This window comes from Miscanthus floridulus, chromosome 10 (assembly GCF_019320115.1).
Source record: "Miscanthus floridulus cultivar M001 chromosome 10, ASM1932011v1, whole genome shotgun sequence".
Lineage (NCBI taxonomy): Eukaryota > Viridiplantae > Streptophyta > Magnoliopsida > Poales > Poaceae > Miscanthus > Miscanthus floridulus.
Window position 1 is genome coordinate 37,541,853 of NC_089589.1, and position 13,211 is coordinate 37,555,063.

General features: G+C 44.4%; 1 protein-coding gene across 1 annotated transcript; it reads right to left on the reverse strand.

Moving 5' to 3' along the window:
- Window positions 1–11,747: 11,747 nt before the first annotated feature.
- LOC136486078 (ricin B-like lectin R40C1) lies at window positions 11,748–12,873 on the reverse strand. The gene is made up of 3 exons (XM_066482850.1): window positions 12,586–12,873; window positions 12,338–12,460; window positions 11,748–12,088 (listed from the first exon to the last, which is right to left on the reverse strand). The coding sequence occupies exons 1-3, from the start codon at window positions 12,871–12,873 to the stop codon at window positions 11,855–11,857; spliced, it is 645 nt and encodes a 214-aa protein (XP_066338947.1). The 3' UTR covers window positions 11,748–11,854.
- Window positions 12,874–13,211: the final 338 nt, after the last annotated feature.

Here is a 13,211-nt window from a genome sequence, read left to right on the forward strand (position 1 = left end):
CCTCCCGTCGCTCCAACAGCTCCCGCGGCAGCGGCGAGGACAGTAGCGATGGGCGACGGTGACGAGGGCGGCGGCGGCGGCAGTGGCGATGGGCGACGGAGATGAAGAGTGAGGAGGAAGAAGAAACGGCCGCCTTATATAGGGGAGGGACCTTTAGTCCCGGCTCCTGTAAACACCCGGGACGAAAAGACCTTTAGTCCCGGCTGGTAATACCAGCCGGAACTAAAGGTTACTTTTAGTCCCGGTTGGTATTACGAGCTGGGACTAAATGTGTATTTTAGCGGGCCGCAAAAAAATGCAGCCCACCTTTAGTCCCGGGTGGTAGATCTACCCGGGACTAAAGTTGGGATGCAGTTTCACTTCCCGCCCATTTCAAGCTCCATTTGTTTTTTTATATATTTCTTTCTATAAAATGTCCAGAAGCTCCATTTGTTTTTTCATCACTCATTGTCCAAAAGCAACATGGAAATCCCACCATCAAACACAAATTTAATCTGAACACACTATTAAACATCACTATATATATCAAGCAGGCACAGTAGTGAACTTCTTAACATATATCCCTTGGTTATGATCGCGCCGTAACCATGGAGTGTCCTCATCATTTAGCTGGATGCTTGGGTCTTTGTTCACTGTGAAGGGTGGAATTCGATCATCCTTTTTATAATCTTCTGATATGTCTGACTTGTCTTCAATTCCGACGATGTTTCTTTTCCCTGAAAGAACTATGTGGCACTTTGGCTCATTGATTGGGTGTCGTTGTTGTTTTTTCCTCTCTTCGGTTTTGTAGACATGTCCTTGACATAGAACACCTGATTCACATCCTTGGCAAGGACGAACGGTTCGTCTTTGTACCCAATATTGTTGAGGTCCACGGTTGTCATTCCAGACTGGTTGTCGACTGCTACCCCGTCTCTAGTCGCCTTTACCCATTAGCACTTGAACAAAGGTACCATAAAAGTAGGTGCATAGTTTAGTTCCCATATCTTCTCTATGCGGCCATAATATGTTTGCTTGTTTCCATTAGGGTCAGTGGCATCTATGCGGACACCACTGTTTTGGTTGGTGCTCCTTTTATCTTGGGCTACTGTGTAAAATATATTCCTATTTATCTCGTACCCTTTGTATGTGAGGATATACCACGATGGCTGCCTAGCCAACAAATATAGTTGCTCATCAATACTCTCATCATCGTGACATTCTTTTCGCAACCAGTCGCTGAAAGTTTCCATGTGCTGACGCATAATCCAAGCTTCAGACTTCCCTAGAAACTCGGATCATAGCAACTCTTTATGTGTCTCGATATACGGATCCACCAAGGAGGAGTTTTGTAGAACTGTGTAGTGTGCTTTATTAAAATAATTGTCCTGCGTACCAATAAATGGTTTCTTCCCTAGTGTCCCATTTCCACTTAGTCTCCCCTCGTGTCGCGATTTAGGAACACCAATCGGGTCAAGGTCGGGAATAAAGTCAACACAAAACTCAATGACCTCCTCTGTTCCATAGCCCTAGGTGATGCTTCCTTCTGGCCGAGCACGGTTGTGAACATATTTCTTTAGGACTCCCATGAACCTCTCAAAGGGGAACATGTTGTGCAGGAATACAGGACCGAGAATGCTAATCTCCTTGACCAGGTGAACTAGGAGGTGTGTCATGATATTAAAGAAGGAAGGAGGGAACACCAACTCAAAGCTGACAAGACATTGAACCACATCATTCTATTGTTTATCTAGATCCATTGGATCGATTGTCTTCTAAGAAATTGCATTGAGGAATGCACATAGCTTCTCAGTGGCTAGACGTACATTTGGAGGTAGAATTCCTCTTAATGTAACTAGAAGCAATTGCGTCATGAGCACGTGGCAATCATGGGACTTTAAGTTTAGGAATTTTTTCTCTCGCACATTTATTATACCCTTTATATTCGAGGAAAATCCAGATGGTACCTTGATGCTTGCTAGGCATTCAAACATGCTTTCCTTCTCTTCTTTGCTAAGAGTGTAGCTGGCAGGACTTAAGTAATGGTGTCCATCATCTGTCTTCTCTGGATGCAGGTTGTCTCGTTCCTTCAAACACCGCAGGTCCTGTCGTGCTTCAAGTGTGTCCTTAGGCTTCCCATACACACCCATGAAGCCTAGCAGGTTCACACAAAGATTCTACGTCAGGTGCATCACGTCGATCGCGCTACGGACCTCTAGGACTTACCAATAGGGTAGCTCCCAAAATATGGACATCTTCTTCCACATGGGTGCATGACCGTCGACGTCGTTCGGAACAGGTTCGCTGCCATGTGCCTTTCCAAATACTACTTTCATATCCTTGACCATATTAAGTACATCCTCACCAGTTCGGTTGCCTAGCTTGGTCTGGTGGTCTGCCTTACCTTTAAAATGCTTGCCTTTCTTTCTTACGTGGTGATTCGTAGGAAGAAATCGACGATGGCCAAGGTACACGATCTTTCAACATTTTTTCAAGAACATACCTTTAATGTCATCGAAACAGTGCGTGCATGCATTATATTCCTTGTTTGATTGTCCTAAAAGATTACTTAGAGTAGGCCAACCATTGATTGTTACGAACAACAATGCTCACAAGTCAAAGTGCTTATGTTTGTGCTCATCCCAAACACGTACACCTGGTCTGTTCCATAAAAGTAGAAGTTCTTCAACTAGTGGCCTTAGGTACACATCGATGTCGTTGCCAGGTTGCCTTGGGCCTTGGATGAGCACTGACATCATAATAAACTTACGCTTTATGCATAACCAGGGAGGAAGGTTGTAGATACATAGAGTAACAGGCCAAGTGCTATGACTACTGCTCTGCTCCCCGAAAGGATTCATACCATCCGTACTTAAAGCAAACCTTAAGTTTCTTGCGTCATTTGTAAACTCCGGGAATTCTTTATCGATTGCTCTCCACTAGGACCCATCAGCAGGGTGTCTCAACATATTGTCCTTCTTTGTGCCATCGCAACAACTTTGAATGGTCTTTGTTTCTGAACAGACGTTTCAAGCGTGGTATTATAGGAGCATACCACATAATCTTGGCAAGGATTTTCTTCGTGGGATGTTCGCCCTCAACATCACCAGGGTCATCTCGCCTGATCTTATACCGCAATGCATGACATACCGGGCATGCATCTAACTTCTCGTTCTCCTCGCCACGGTAGAGGATGCAGTCATTAGGACATACATGTATCTTCTGGATTTCTAATCCCAAAGGGCAGACTACCTATTTTGCTTTGTACGTAGTGGCGGGCAATTCGTTATCCTTCGGAAGCATCTTCTTTTGGATTTTTAGTAACTCCCCAAATCCCTTGTTAGATACACCATTCTTTGCATTCCATTGCAGCAATTCCAGTGTGGTACCCAACTTTTTTTGCCCCATATCACAAGTTGGGTATAGCAATTTCTTGTGATCCTCTAGCATGCGCTTGAACTTGATCTTCTCCTTTTCACTTTCGCATTCTCTTTGTGCGTCACGAATGGCCTGACCAAGATCATCAGCGGGCTCATCTTCTGCCCCTACCTCTTCTTCAGCTCCTCCCATTGCAGTATCATTGAAGGCACCATATTCAGCAATAATGTCATCATCGTCCCATTGTTCTTCTTCACCTTCTTCCATTACAACCCCGGTTTCTCCGTACTTCGTCCAACAAATATAGTTTGGCATGAAACCCGACTTCAACAAGTGTGAATGAAGACTCCTTGAGCTAGGATATTCCTTCAAATTCTTACATATGGCACATGGGCAGCACATGAAACCATCGCGTTTGTTTGCCTCGGCCACACGTAAGAAAGAATGCACGCCCTCAATGAACTCTTGGGAGCGGCGATCAGCATTGTACATCCAATGCCGGCTCATCTGCATTACATGACATACATACCATATTAAAACCTAGAACATAATTAGTTAATTATACGACATGCATGCCACCACACAAGGTATTAATTTATGAAAGTCTCGCTACAATGTTGACAATCCCAACTACCACTAAAAAAACTAAAGCTAAAATGCACTTCAGCAGCATAAGGATTTCACAACCAATCCCAACTAAAACAGACAGATCATAAGTTTGTTCAACATCTATGGGCTTCTTCCACAGGATCACTGCCTCATCAACCGCTGTAGCCGCCTGTGCAAGAGAGTTTTGCACGTGTTCAACATACTCTTCCTCCCAGTACCAGCCTGAACATCCAGTGCCATCCCACTGAAATTAAAACAAAAAAATAGAATTTTAATCACAATCATCATGAAAATAAGTATAAATTAACCATAATCATCAAATGCGATAAAATAACTCACATTGCAATCCGGACACTTGTAGAAGATACGACTCTTGTTGGGACACTCCTTCCTCACCCGGTACTCCATCATAATCTTCTCCTCACACTTGCCGCATGCAATGGGAGGGAGGTCCGGCCTCAGTCGCTTTGGAACCCGATGAGAGGCCGAGGACCCAGAAGCAGTTGCCATCTACTCTCTATACTCATTTTTAATATAATATAAATTTCTCATTTTATAAACAAATAAAATTTAAAAACTCTAAAATTATCTATATCTCTAAACCATGAAGTGTGCTATGCATGCTAGAAATGAAAGCTGAATACTAGTTTTGAATAACTACTTTAACCTTCCTTCATCCAAATATGCAAACTTTAAAGTGATTTTGAGCTTAAATGGCTTTCAAATAAAAAAAATCCACCATAAAAAACTACATATATCTAGTCCACAAAATGAGATATGCTACTGATGAAACATGAGAGTATAAAGTTGGTAACCTTTAGAACCAAAGAATCGATGGAGGAATCAAAGAAATCTTGTGATTACCGGCGATGAGGAAGAAGAGAGGCCGACGATGAAGCAAGAACACTGAGCTCGAAGTGGCTCAGGCTCGGGGAGATAGAAGGGGTATATAGGAGGGGATCTTTAGTCCCGGTTGAAGACAGCAACCGGGACTAAAGGTCCCTTTCTAGTCCCGAACAGAGCCTCCAGCTGGGAGTAGACTTCTACTCCCGGTTGTAGGGATCAACCGGGAGTAAAAGTTAACCTTTAAACCCGGTTGGTAGCTCCAACCGGGACTAAAGATCCCCTATAGCAAAAGCCTGCCGCAGTAGCCGTTGGGCAAGGACCTTTAGTCCCGGTTGGATCTACCAACCAGGACTAAAGGTTTCTCTAGTCCCGGGCGCGAAAAATACCGGGACTAAAGCAAAATTTCGAAGTGGATCAAAAGTCGTTTCTCTACTAGTGCGTGATGAACACAACAATACTTTCATATTATATGCTAATTGGAGCACGAAGAAATGTAGGGGAATGGACCTATATACGAATGGTGGGAATATTCGTTTAGGAAATTGCATAAGGTTCACCAGTCTCACCATGTATAACCTGCACATCTTTTATTTGGCACCACTGATGTTCTCAAGAAGCAGCCACTTTTTAATTTCAAGTCTGCATGCTAGAAACACTAAAATTAAGGGCCAACCTCATTGAGTCGTCTTGCTTGATCTTTGCCAATTGTTTCCTTTCATGCATGATTATTGTTTTCCTTCCATGTATGTAGCCTCAGGTGATTGATTTGTTTCCTTCAAAGCAGGCGGGGATCGCAGGGATGGCAGTTTCTTTTTCTATCGCGCGGGGTATCGCATGGCCGGAAGGGAGGAGTCTTGCTTGATCTTTGCCAATTGTTTCCTTCCATGCATGATTATTGTTTTCTTCTATGCATGTGGCCTCAGGTGATCGATTTGTTTCCTTCAAAGCAGGCAGGGATCACAGGGATGACGGTTTCTTTTTCTATCATGTAGGGTGTCGCATGGCCGGAAGGGAGGAGCAACCCTAAAAAAGTCGCACCAAAAAATAGTCTTACTTTTAGTCTTTTTAGTTGTAGGAGATAATAAGTAACCATGGGCGGCCGACGCTTCCATAATCATTAGTACATAAACAACATGGGATGATAGGTGGCTGTGTATATTCCATATATACTTACCAATGACACTCGACTGTTACTAGAACGAAAGAAATATACTTGAGAATCTTCAGATTTCATTTACACGTGCAATATATCGTGGAGTGATCTTCAACTGTCAATCATTTAGTTGACCCAGGGGAATAGGAGTACGTATAAAAACTTATCCGAGTGAAATCCCATTAAAGAATCAACCGTTGCATGTGGTGGCAAGCTGTTCAGCAGACCGATATTAAATTAATATACAACATGCACATTACCTGAGAAATTATTTAGGCTAGCTGGCTATAGCTACTACCCCTCATCGATATAATCAAACGAGCATGCATCGAATGAAAAGATTTGATTTTCGTTCTTCTCTCTTTGTAAAATATTGATGAATACGTTGCCAAAGGGATAACTATGTAGACATTGCACACTTACAGGCCCACATTTTTTTTTTATCTATTTCATTCTATTATATATATGTACTTTGGCCCTGGCTTTTTCAATGAATTCGTCCATAGGCGTAACGCCTTTTGTTGCCTCAAAAATACTACTCCATAAGTTCTAAATTATAAAATATTTTGGTCTTTCTAAATACATTGATTTTACTATGTATTTATATATGTAATGTATATCTAAATGCATAGAAAAATATATCTACAAAAGCCAAAATGTATAATTTGGAATGGGGAGAATAGATACTATACTTTTGCACTGAAGTATGTCAGCACCCAGTCGTGCATTCAAAACTTATTAGCATGTGCATCGTGATCATAATGTGATGAACACAACAATACTTTCATATTATATGCTAATTGGAGCACGAAGAAACACAGGGGAATGGACCTATATATGAATGATGGGAATATTCGTTTAGGAAATTGCATAAGGTTCACCAGTCTCACCATTTATAACCTGCACATCTTTTATTTGGCACCACTGATGTTCTCAAGAAGTAGCCACTTTTTAATTTGAAGTCTGCATGCTAGAAACACTAAAATTAAGGGCCAACCTCATTGAGTCGTCTTACTTGATATTTGTCAATTGTTTCCTTCCATGCATGATTATTGTTTCCTTCCATGTATGTGGCCTCAGGTGATCGATTTGTTTCCATCAAAGTAGGCGGGGATCGTAGGGATGGCAGTTTCTTTTTCTATCGCGCGGGGTATCGCATGGCCGGAAGGGAGGAGTCTTGCTTGATCTTTGCCACTTGTTTCCTTCCATACATGATTATTGTTTTCTTCCATGCATGTGGCCTCACGTGATCGATTTGTTTCCTTCAAAGCAGGTAGGGATTGCAGGGATGACGGTTTCTTTTTCTATCGCGTAAGGTATCGCATGGCCGAAAGGGAGAAGCGACCCTAAAAAAAAGTCGCACTAAAAAATAGTCTTACTTTAGTCTTTTTAGTTGTAGGAGATAATAAGTGACCATGGGCGGTCGACGCTTCCATAATCATTAGTACATAAGCAACATGGGATGATAGGTGGTGGCTGTGTATATTCCATATATACTTACCATTGACACTCGACTGTTACTAGAACGAAAGAAATATACTTGAGAATCTTCAGATTTCATGTACACGTGCAATATATCGTGGAGTGATCTTCAACTGTCAATCATTTAGTTGACCCAGGGGAATAGGAGTACGTATAAAAACTTATCCGAGTGAAATCCCATTAAAGAATCAACCGTTGCATGTGATGGCAAGCTGTTCAGCAGACCGATATTAAATTAATATACAACATGCACATTACGTGAGAAATTATTTAGGCTAGCTGGCTATAGCTACTACCCCTCATCGATATAATCAAACGAGCATGCATCGAATGAAAAGATTTGATTTTCGTTCTTCTCTTTGTAAAATATTGATGAATACGTTGCCAAAGGGATAACTATGTAGACATTGCACACTTACAGGCGCACATTTTTTTTTATCTATTTCATTCTTTTATATATATGTACTTTGGCCCTAGCTTTTTCAATGAATTCGTCCATAGGCGTAACGCCTTCTGTTGCCTCAAAAATATTACTCCATATGTTCCAAATTATAAAATAATTTGGTTTTTCAACATACATTGATTTTACTATGTATTTATATATATAATGTATATCTAAATGCATAGAAAAATATATCTACAAAAGCCAGAATGTATAATTTGGAATGGGGAGAATAGATACTATACTTTTGCACTGAAGTATGTCACCACCCAGTCGTGCATTCAAAACTTATTAGCATGCGCGTCGTGATCATAATTTGCTTTTAGAACCATCTTTTAAAACATGCATGACAAAATTCCTAGGCTTTGTTGTCAGCCGACGGACTGTCCATCACGATCAAACCAGTTTCTTTAGCTGCATAGTAACACGACACTAACGAGCAATTCATCACCGCACGACGGACAGTATGTCGACACATTGCCATGCATGGCCCACCTGTAAGTCATACCTGGCACTCTCTACACGACCATACCAATAGAGCATCTATCACTCTCTCTCTGACACACACACTTACTCTCTCCTTTCCATTGTCTCTCTCTACTTCCTACTCTCTCTACGCTTTGAACATCTCTCAAGCAAGGAGGAGGAAAGAAAGATTGGCTGATCTGAAAGTGCATCTAGTCTCTAATTGGATATTGGTGGATTGCATGATATCATGATTGAGGGACTAATGTATTTCAGGAGAATCATATGTGTATACACTCCTAGGTATGATTTATTGTAATTGGGATCATATAAAGCAAATTGCATACAAATGAGAAATGAGTCCAATGTTAAATGTTGAAATGATGAAGCGCACGATCACGAGACCACCGCCCGCCTCGTTGTCCTTGCCCCGGTGGTCGTGGTCGTCGCCCCCGCCGTGCCCCCTGCACGGCTTGACCGGCGAAGGTGATGACGCGAGCGATGTCGGGGAGGATGGCGCCGAGTACATCGGCACGGTGGCGGCCATTATCTCCGCCTCGCTCTCGGCCATTGGGGTGGGTGAGAAGGTCATGGTGCTGCTGCTGCTGCTTGCTTCATGCTTGGCACTCGGGGTGGCAGTAACGCTAGTGGCATTGGCACTGGCGCTTGGGGTGGCAATGCGGCCGCACTGTTGCTGCTGTGCCTGGAATGGCTGTTGCTGACAAGTATGCGGTCGCCAAACACGGCCACCGCCTCCTTGACGGACCGGAACGGGCGGGCTGTGTCGACCTCAGCGCGGTCCGAGGCCGCAGCCATGCCGGAGCAGGCAGACTAGGACAAGGATTGTGGCCTCTCCTTCAAAGGAACAATTGTGAACCAGACTGCAGACAACACGAGGAATATATCGAGGCAGGAGAGGAGGGTGTCTTTGCTTCCACTTCAATAGAACGTTGGCCAGTGTCCACCGGCTTCCAAGCAACAGTTTCCCAACAGCAAAAAGCAGAGGAGGATGACTTGCCACCTAAAAGATGTCCAAGAGAACTCACATCACAGGTAAACCTCGATCGAGTAGAGTTCTGCACGAGTGCTGCTGAAGCTGCAGGGCTGCTTTTTGGGCACTCTTGGCTGGCAATACAAGTAGACGATGGTAACAGCTTGTGTCAGGTCAGTCACGGGATCACTGTCAGAGCAAAATATTTGGCTATTTGCATTGCAGCAGAAAGAACTGAACAAAAATTCTGGTGTCGTGAAAGTGGTTGAGAGAAATCATATATATTTTCTTTTCCAGTTGGGGCTGTTCCGGCAGTGGATTGGAACATTGTAACAAACCGATCAGTTCTGTTATGACAATCAGAAAGATGATTATGGGATGGGATGTGAAATGATGCAGTAGGTGGCCGGGGCGCGGCATATGAACACAAAAGCAAATTGTTACGAATCTACTATAGATTACGGTATAGTGCAGGAATTCTCTCAGACTTCAGTTAAAATGAGCCGATCTAACTCGCTGATCTCCGGACGCACAGGCCATTGTCTTATTCGTGTCATCTTCTTACGGACTTGCTAGCGCTCGGAATGATCCGTTCCGCGCCGCTATCGTCCGGACGCTACCGAGCATCACGTGGGGGCCGCGCCACTCCATTTCCTGCGCCTGCGAACGGCCACACGGGACCATGTCTCGATCTGCTTCCCGCTCTGTTTCCCGTGTCTGCCGCTTGCGCCCCCTCTGCTCCCACGCGCATGCACGTGGGCCCAGCAGCTGTAGCAGGTGGCTGCGGCAGGTGCGTCCTACTGCAACAGGTGCAACACCAGATCTATTTTTGCAACATCTACCTGAAATACTTCCAACATACGTCCGAAACAATTAAAACACTTGCAACATAAGTCTAAAACACTTGCAAAACACCATAAAAAACTTGAAACCACATGTGGAGCTAATGCAAACATTTAGATGAAAACACTTAAACATACGCATGAAAACACTTGAAACACTTGCACATATGTGCAACTTCTAGATCTACTTTTGCAACATCTAAATGAAACACTTGAAACATACGCCTAAAACAGGTGAAACATTTGGAACCTACATTTGAAACATACGTGTATAGCCATTGCAACATATGTAATATTCCGATCTACTTTTGCAACATCGATACAAAACACTTGTAACATACCTCAAAAACACTTGAAACATATAGTTACAACATGTGCTTTTCACCGCAAACACCTCGTTGCTGCTTCAGCGAATGGAGGCTCATCAGCGCGTGGAGCTAGGTCACCGCTGTGCTTGCCGGCAGTGCGGAGCTGGGCGGTGGCATATATAGAGGGGCGGGGTGGGGCGACATGGTGGCGCTGGCGCAGAGGGCGAGGTGAGGATGGCGGTTGAAGCCGCGACGGACGAGGCAGAGTGGGGAGTCGTGGGGGTGCAAACTCGTCCATACATACATATGCCTTCCATGGAGGAAACGGACATTGGTGGGGATCACTTGGCAGCAAAGCACGGCAGCGAGGAAGGCATGTGGGTGGATGCAGCAGCACAGGGAGTGAGCAGTCCTCTAACCACCAGTTGGTTTAGGGGATTTCGAGTCGGGTTCTTGCCTCCTCATGATAAGAGGTGGAGAGAACCATTTATGGGCTTTCAGTGATGTGTCGGTTTTCTGGTCTCTATAGTGTCCCGCTGTGTTCCAAGTAAACGTCAAGCAACTAGTTGGCTCAAGAGCATCGTTCGCGTGTTTGGAGCTTTTGGTGAGTGATCTTGAGACAGCGGCCATTTCGAGAGAAATTTTGAATAGGCTCCCATTCACCCCCTCTGGTCACCTTGTTCGGTCCTTCAAAATAAATCCCTCGTAACAGAGACAATTTTATTTCTCTAATCAGGTCTGTAGAGCTGATGTAAACGTAATGGAAACCGGGAAATGACCCCCCATTGTGATTGGCCTAAGAAGTTTGGCCAATAAGAACATTAAAAGGACTGCCAGTCGTCTAAAGTGGGAGTTTCATCTCTTAATTTCGAAGACTCATGTACATTGGAAACAGTGTTGACTAACTTCATCACTATGAAACTTTGATAATCTCTCTTTACTTTTATTTTGCTATGTTAGAATATATATTTGCTAAGTCAATTACTTATTTAATATCCGTATATAAAACTTCCACGCCAATACTGGACTATGACGGAGACGTAGAGAAACATTAGTTCAAAGGGAAGTTCTCCATAAGAAATGTTATAATAACAAGCTGGCCGGTAATAATACATGTAGCATCATCCTGCGCCCACATTAATTCGAGTTTATTCTACGTGGGAGCATGCAAGCAAACGAAGCAGAACACATTTTGAAGAAAAAAAACTCTAGGAAACAGGATACGTTTTGAATGGAGAACTCCAGGCCGAAACATGTTGGCGGAGGAAACAACAACGTGAGACTAGACCAGGGCTTATATCATCTCTATTGTTGGATACTTGCGTGCGCGCACAGGCACAGGTGGGTTTCTTCCCTCGATCAGGGGTTGAACAAGAAGCCTGGGGTCTTCCAAAGGACGTGGTCTCCATCATGGGAAGCAGGATAGGCCCCTACAACCGTGCCGTTGTGTACGTTCCCATTTAGTCCGTCGAGGACCAAATCACTCTTTTTGCAGGACCGTATTTTGTGAAAGCCATCGCCGAAGACCTGAGCGTCCTGCGTCCACAGCATCGACGAAGGCACGGACAATGGGCTGTATGGCGCCAGCTTCACCTGTGGTCACATGCATGCAGCATTACGTTTGTGGTTTCATTCATTTAGGCCTTGTTCGGATGTTATCCACCTCAATCCATATGTGTTGGAGTGGACTGGAGTGGAATTTAGTTCAAGTTGCACTCCAACACATGTGGATTGATGCGAATCCGACTACCTCCAAACAAGACCTTGGCAGGCATGCATGCAACAATAATTTTTATAAAAAAGATATGATGCCAGCCAAGTGAGCAGTGTATATGTATGTACCGGGTAACTGCCGTCGTCAGAGATCTGCATTGCCCGTAGCGGATCTTTGGTGCCGAGGTTCACGTTGACCAGCGAGAACCGACTGTTGTTGCCAACGGTGGGAGATGAGTGCTGAACCCACAGCTGCGTGTTGAAAATAATCAAATAAAACAGCAAGATATATATGTTGTCTGGGTAGCTAGGACGAATTGAAGGTAACTGAATGGATGGACAAGGAGCAGGGGCCGGTGCAAGTGAGCGTTCGTTACCTGTCCGGCGTCCCGGCAGTTGGTTGGGGCAAGAAATACCTTGCCTTTGTCATCGGCGGTTATGCTCAGGCTTGTGTTGCCCTTGCTGATTATCCTCATCGGCAGCAGGGTGCTAAGAAAATTGTATAATTCAAGCAGAGGAGAGGGAAACTGACCACCAGGAAACTGCAAACACCCCGGATCTGTTGGAATCGGCACCGGGAGCTGCCCATTCCCGGGACGAATCCCGGTGGCAACCACGAGGACGGCTGACAGAGCAAAGCAAGCACTGACACTGAGTCGCGCCATCGTCGGCGTGTTGAGAGAGAAGGACAGAGACCACAGAGCGCAACAGGCGCAAGCTCCGCTGGGCTGCTGTCCCTTGCGCGCTGCGCTTAGGGCGATCGTCGTTGTGTGGTATCAGGCTAGCTCACCGGCCTCACTTTTTTATACATGCCCAAGGTGGCTCAGGCTCATGCTGCCCTTGAGCCAGGAGACGACCTGCACAGGCATGCAACATGCATGGCCACCTGGCCATGTGATCGATTCAGAACCAATAAATGAACTGCACGCAGAGGCAAATTAAGTAGGTCACGTCAACTGATCGTCACTTTTAATTAATCACTAACTTCGATTCAATACAACTC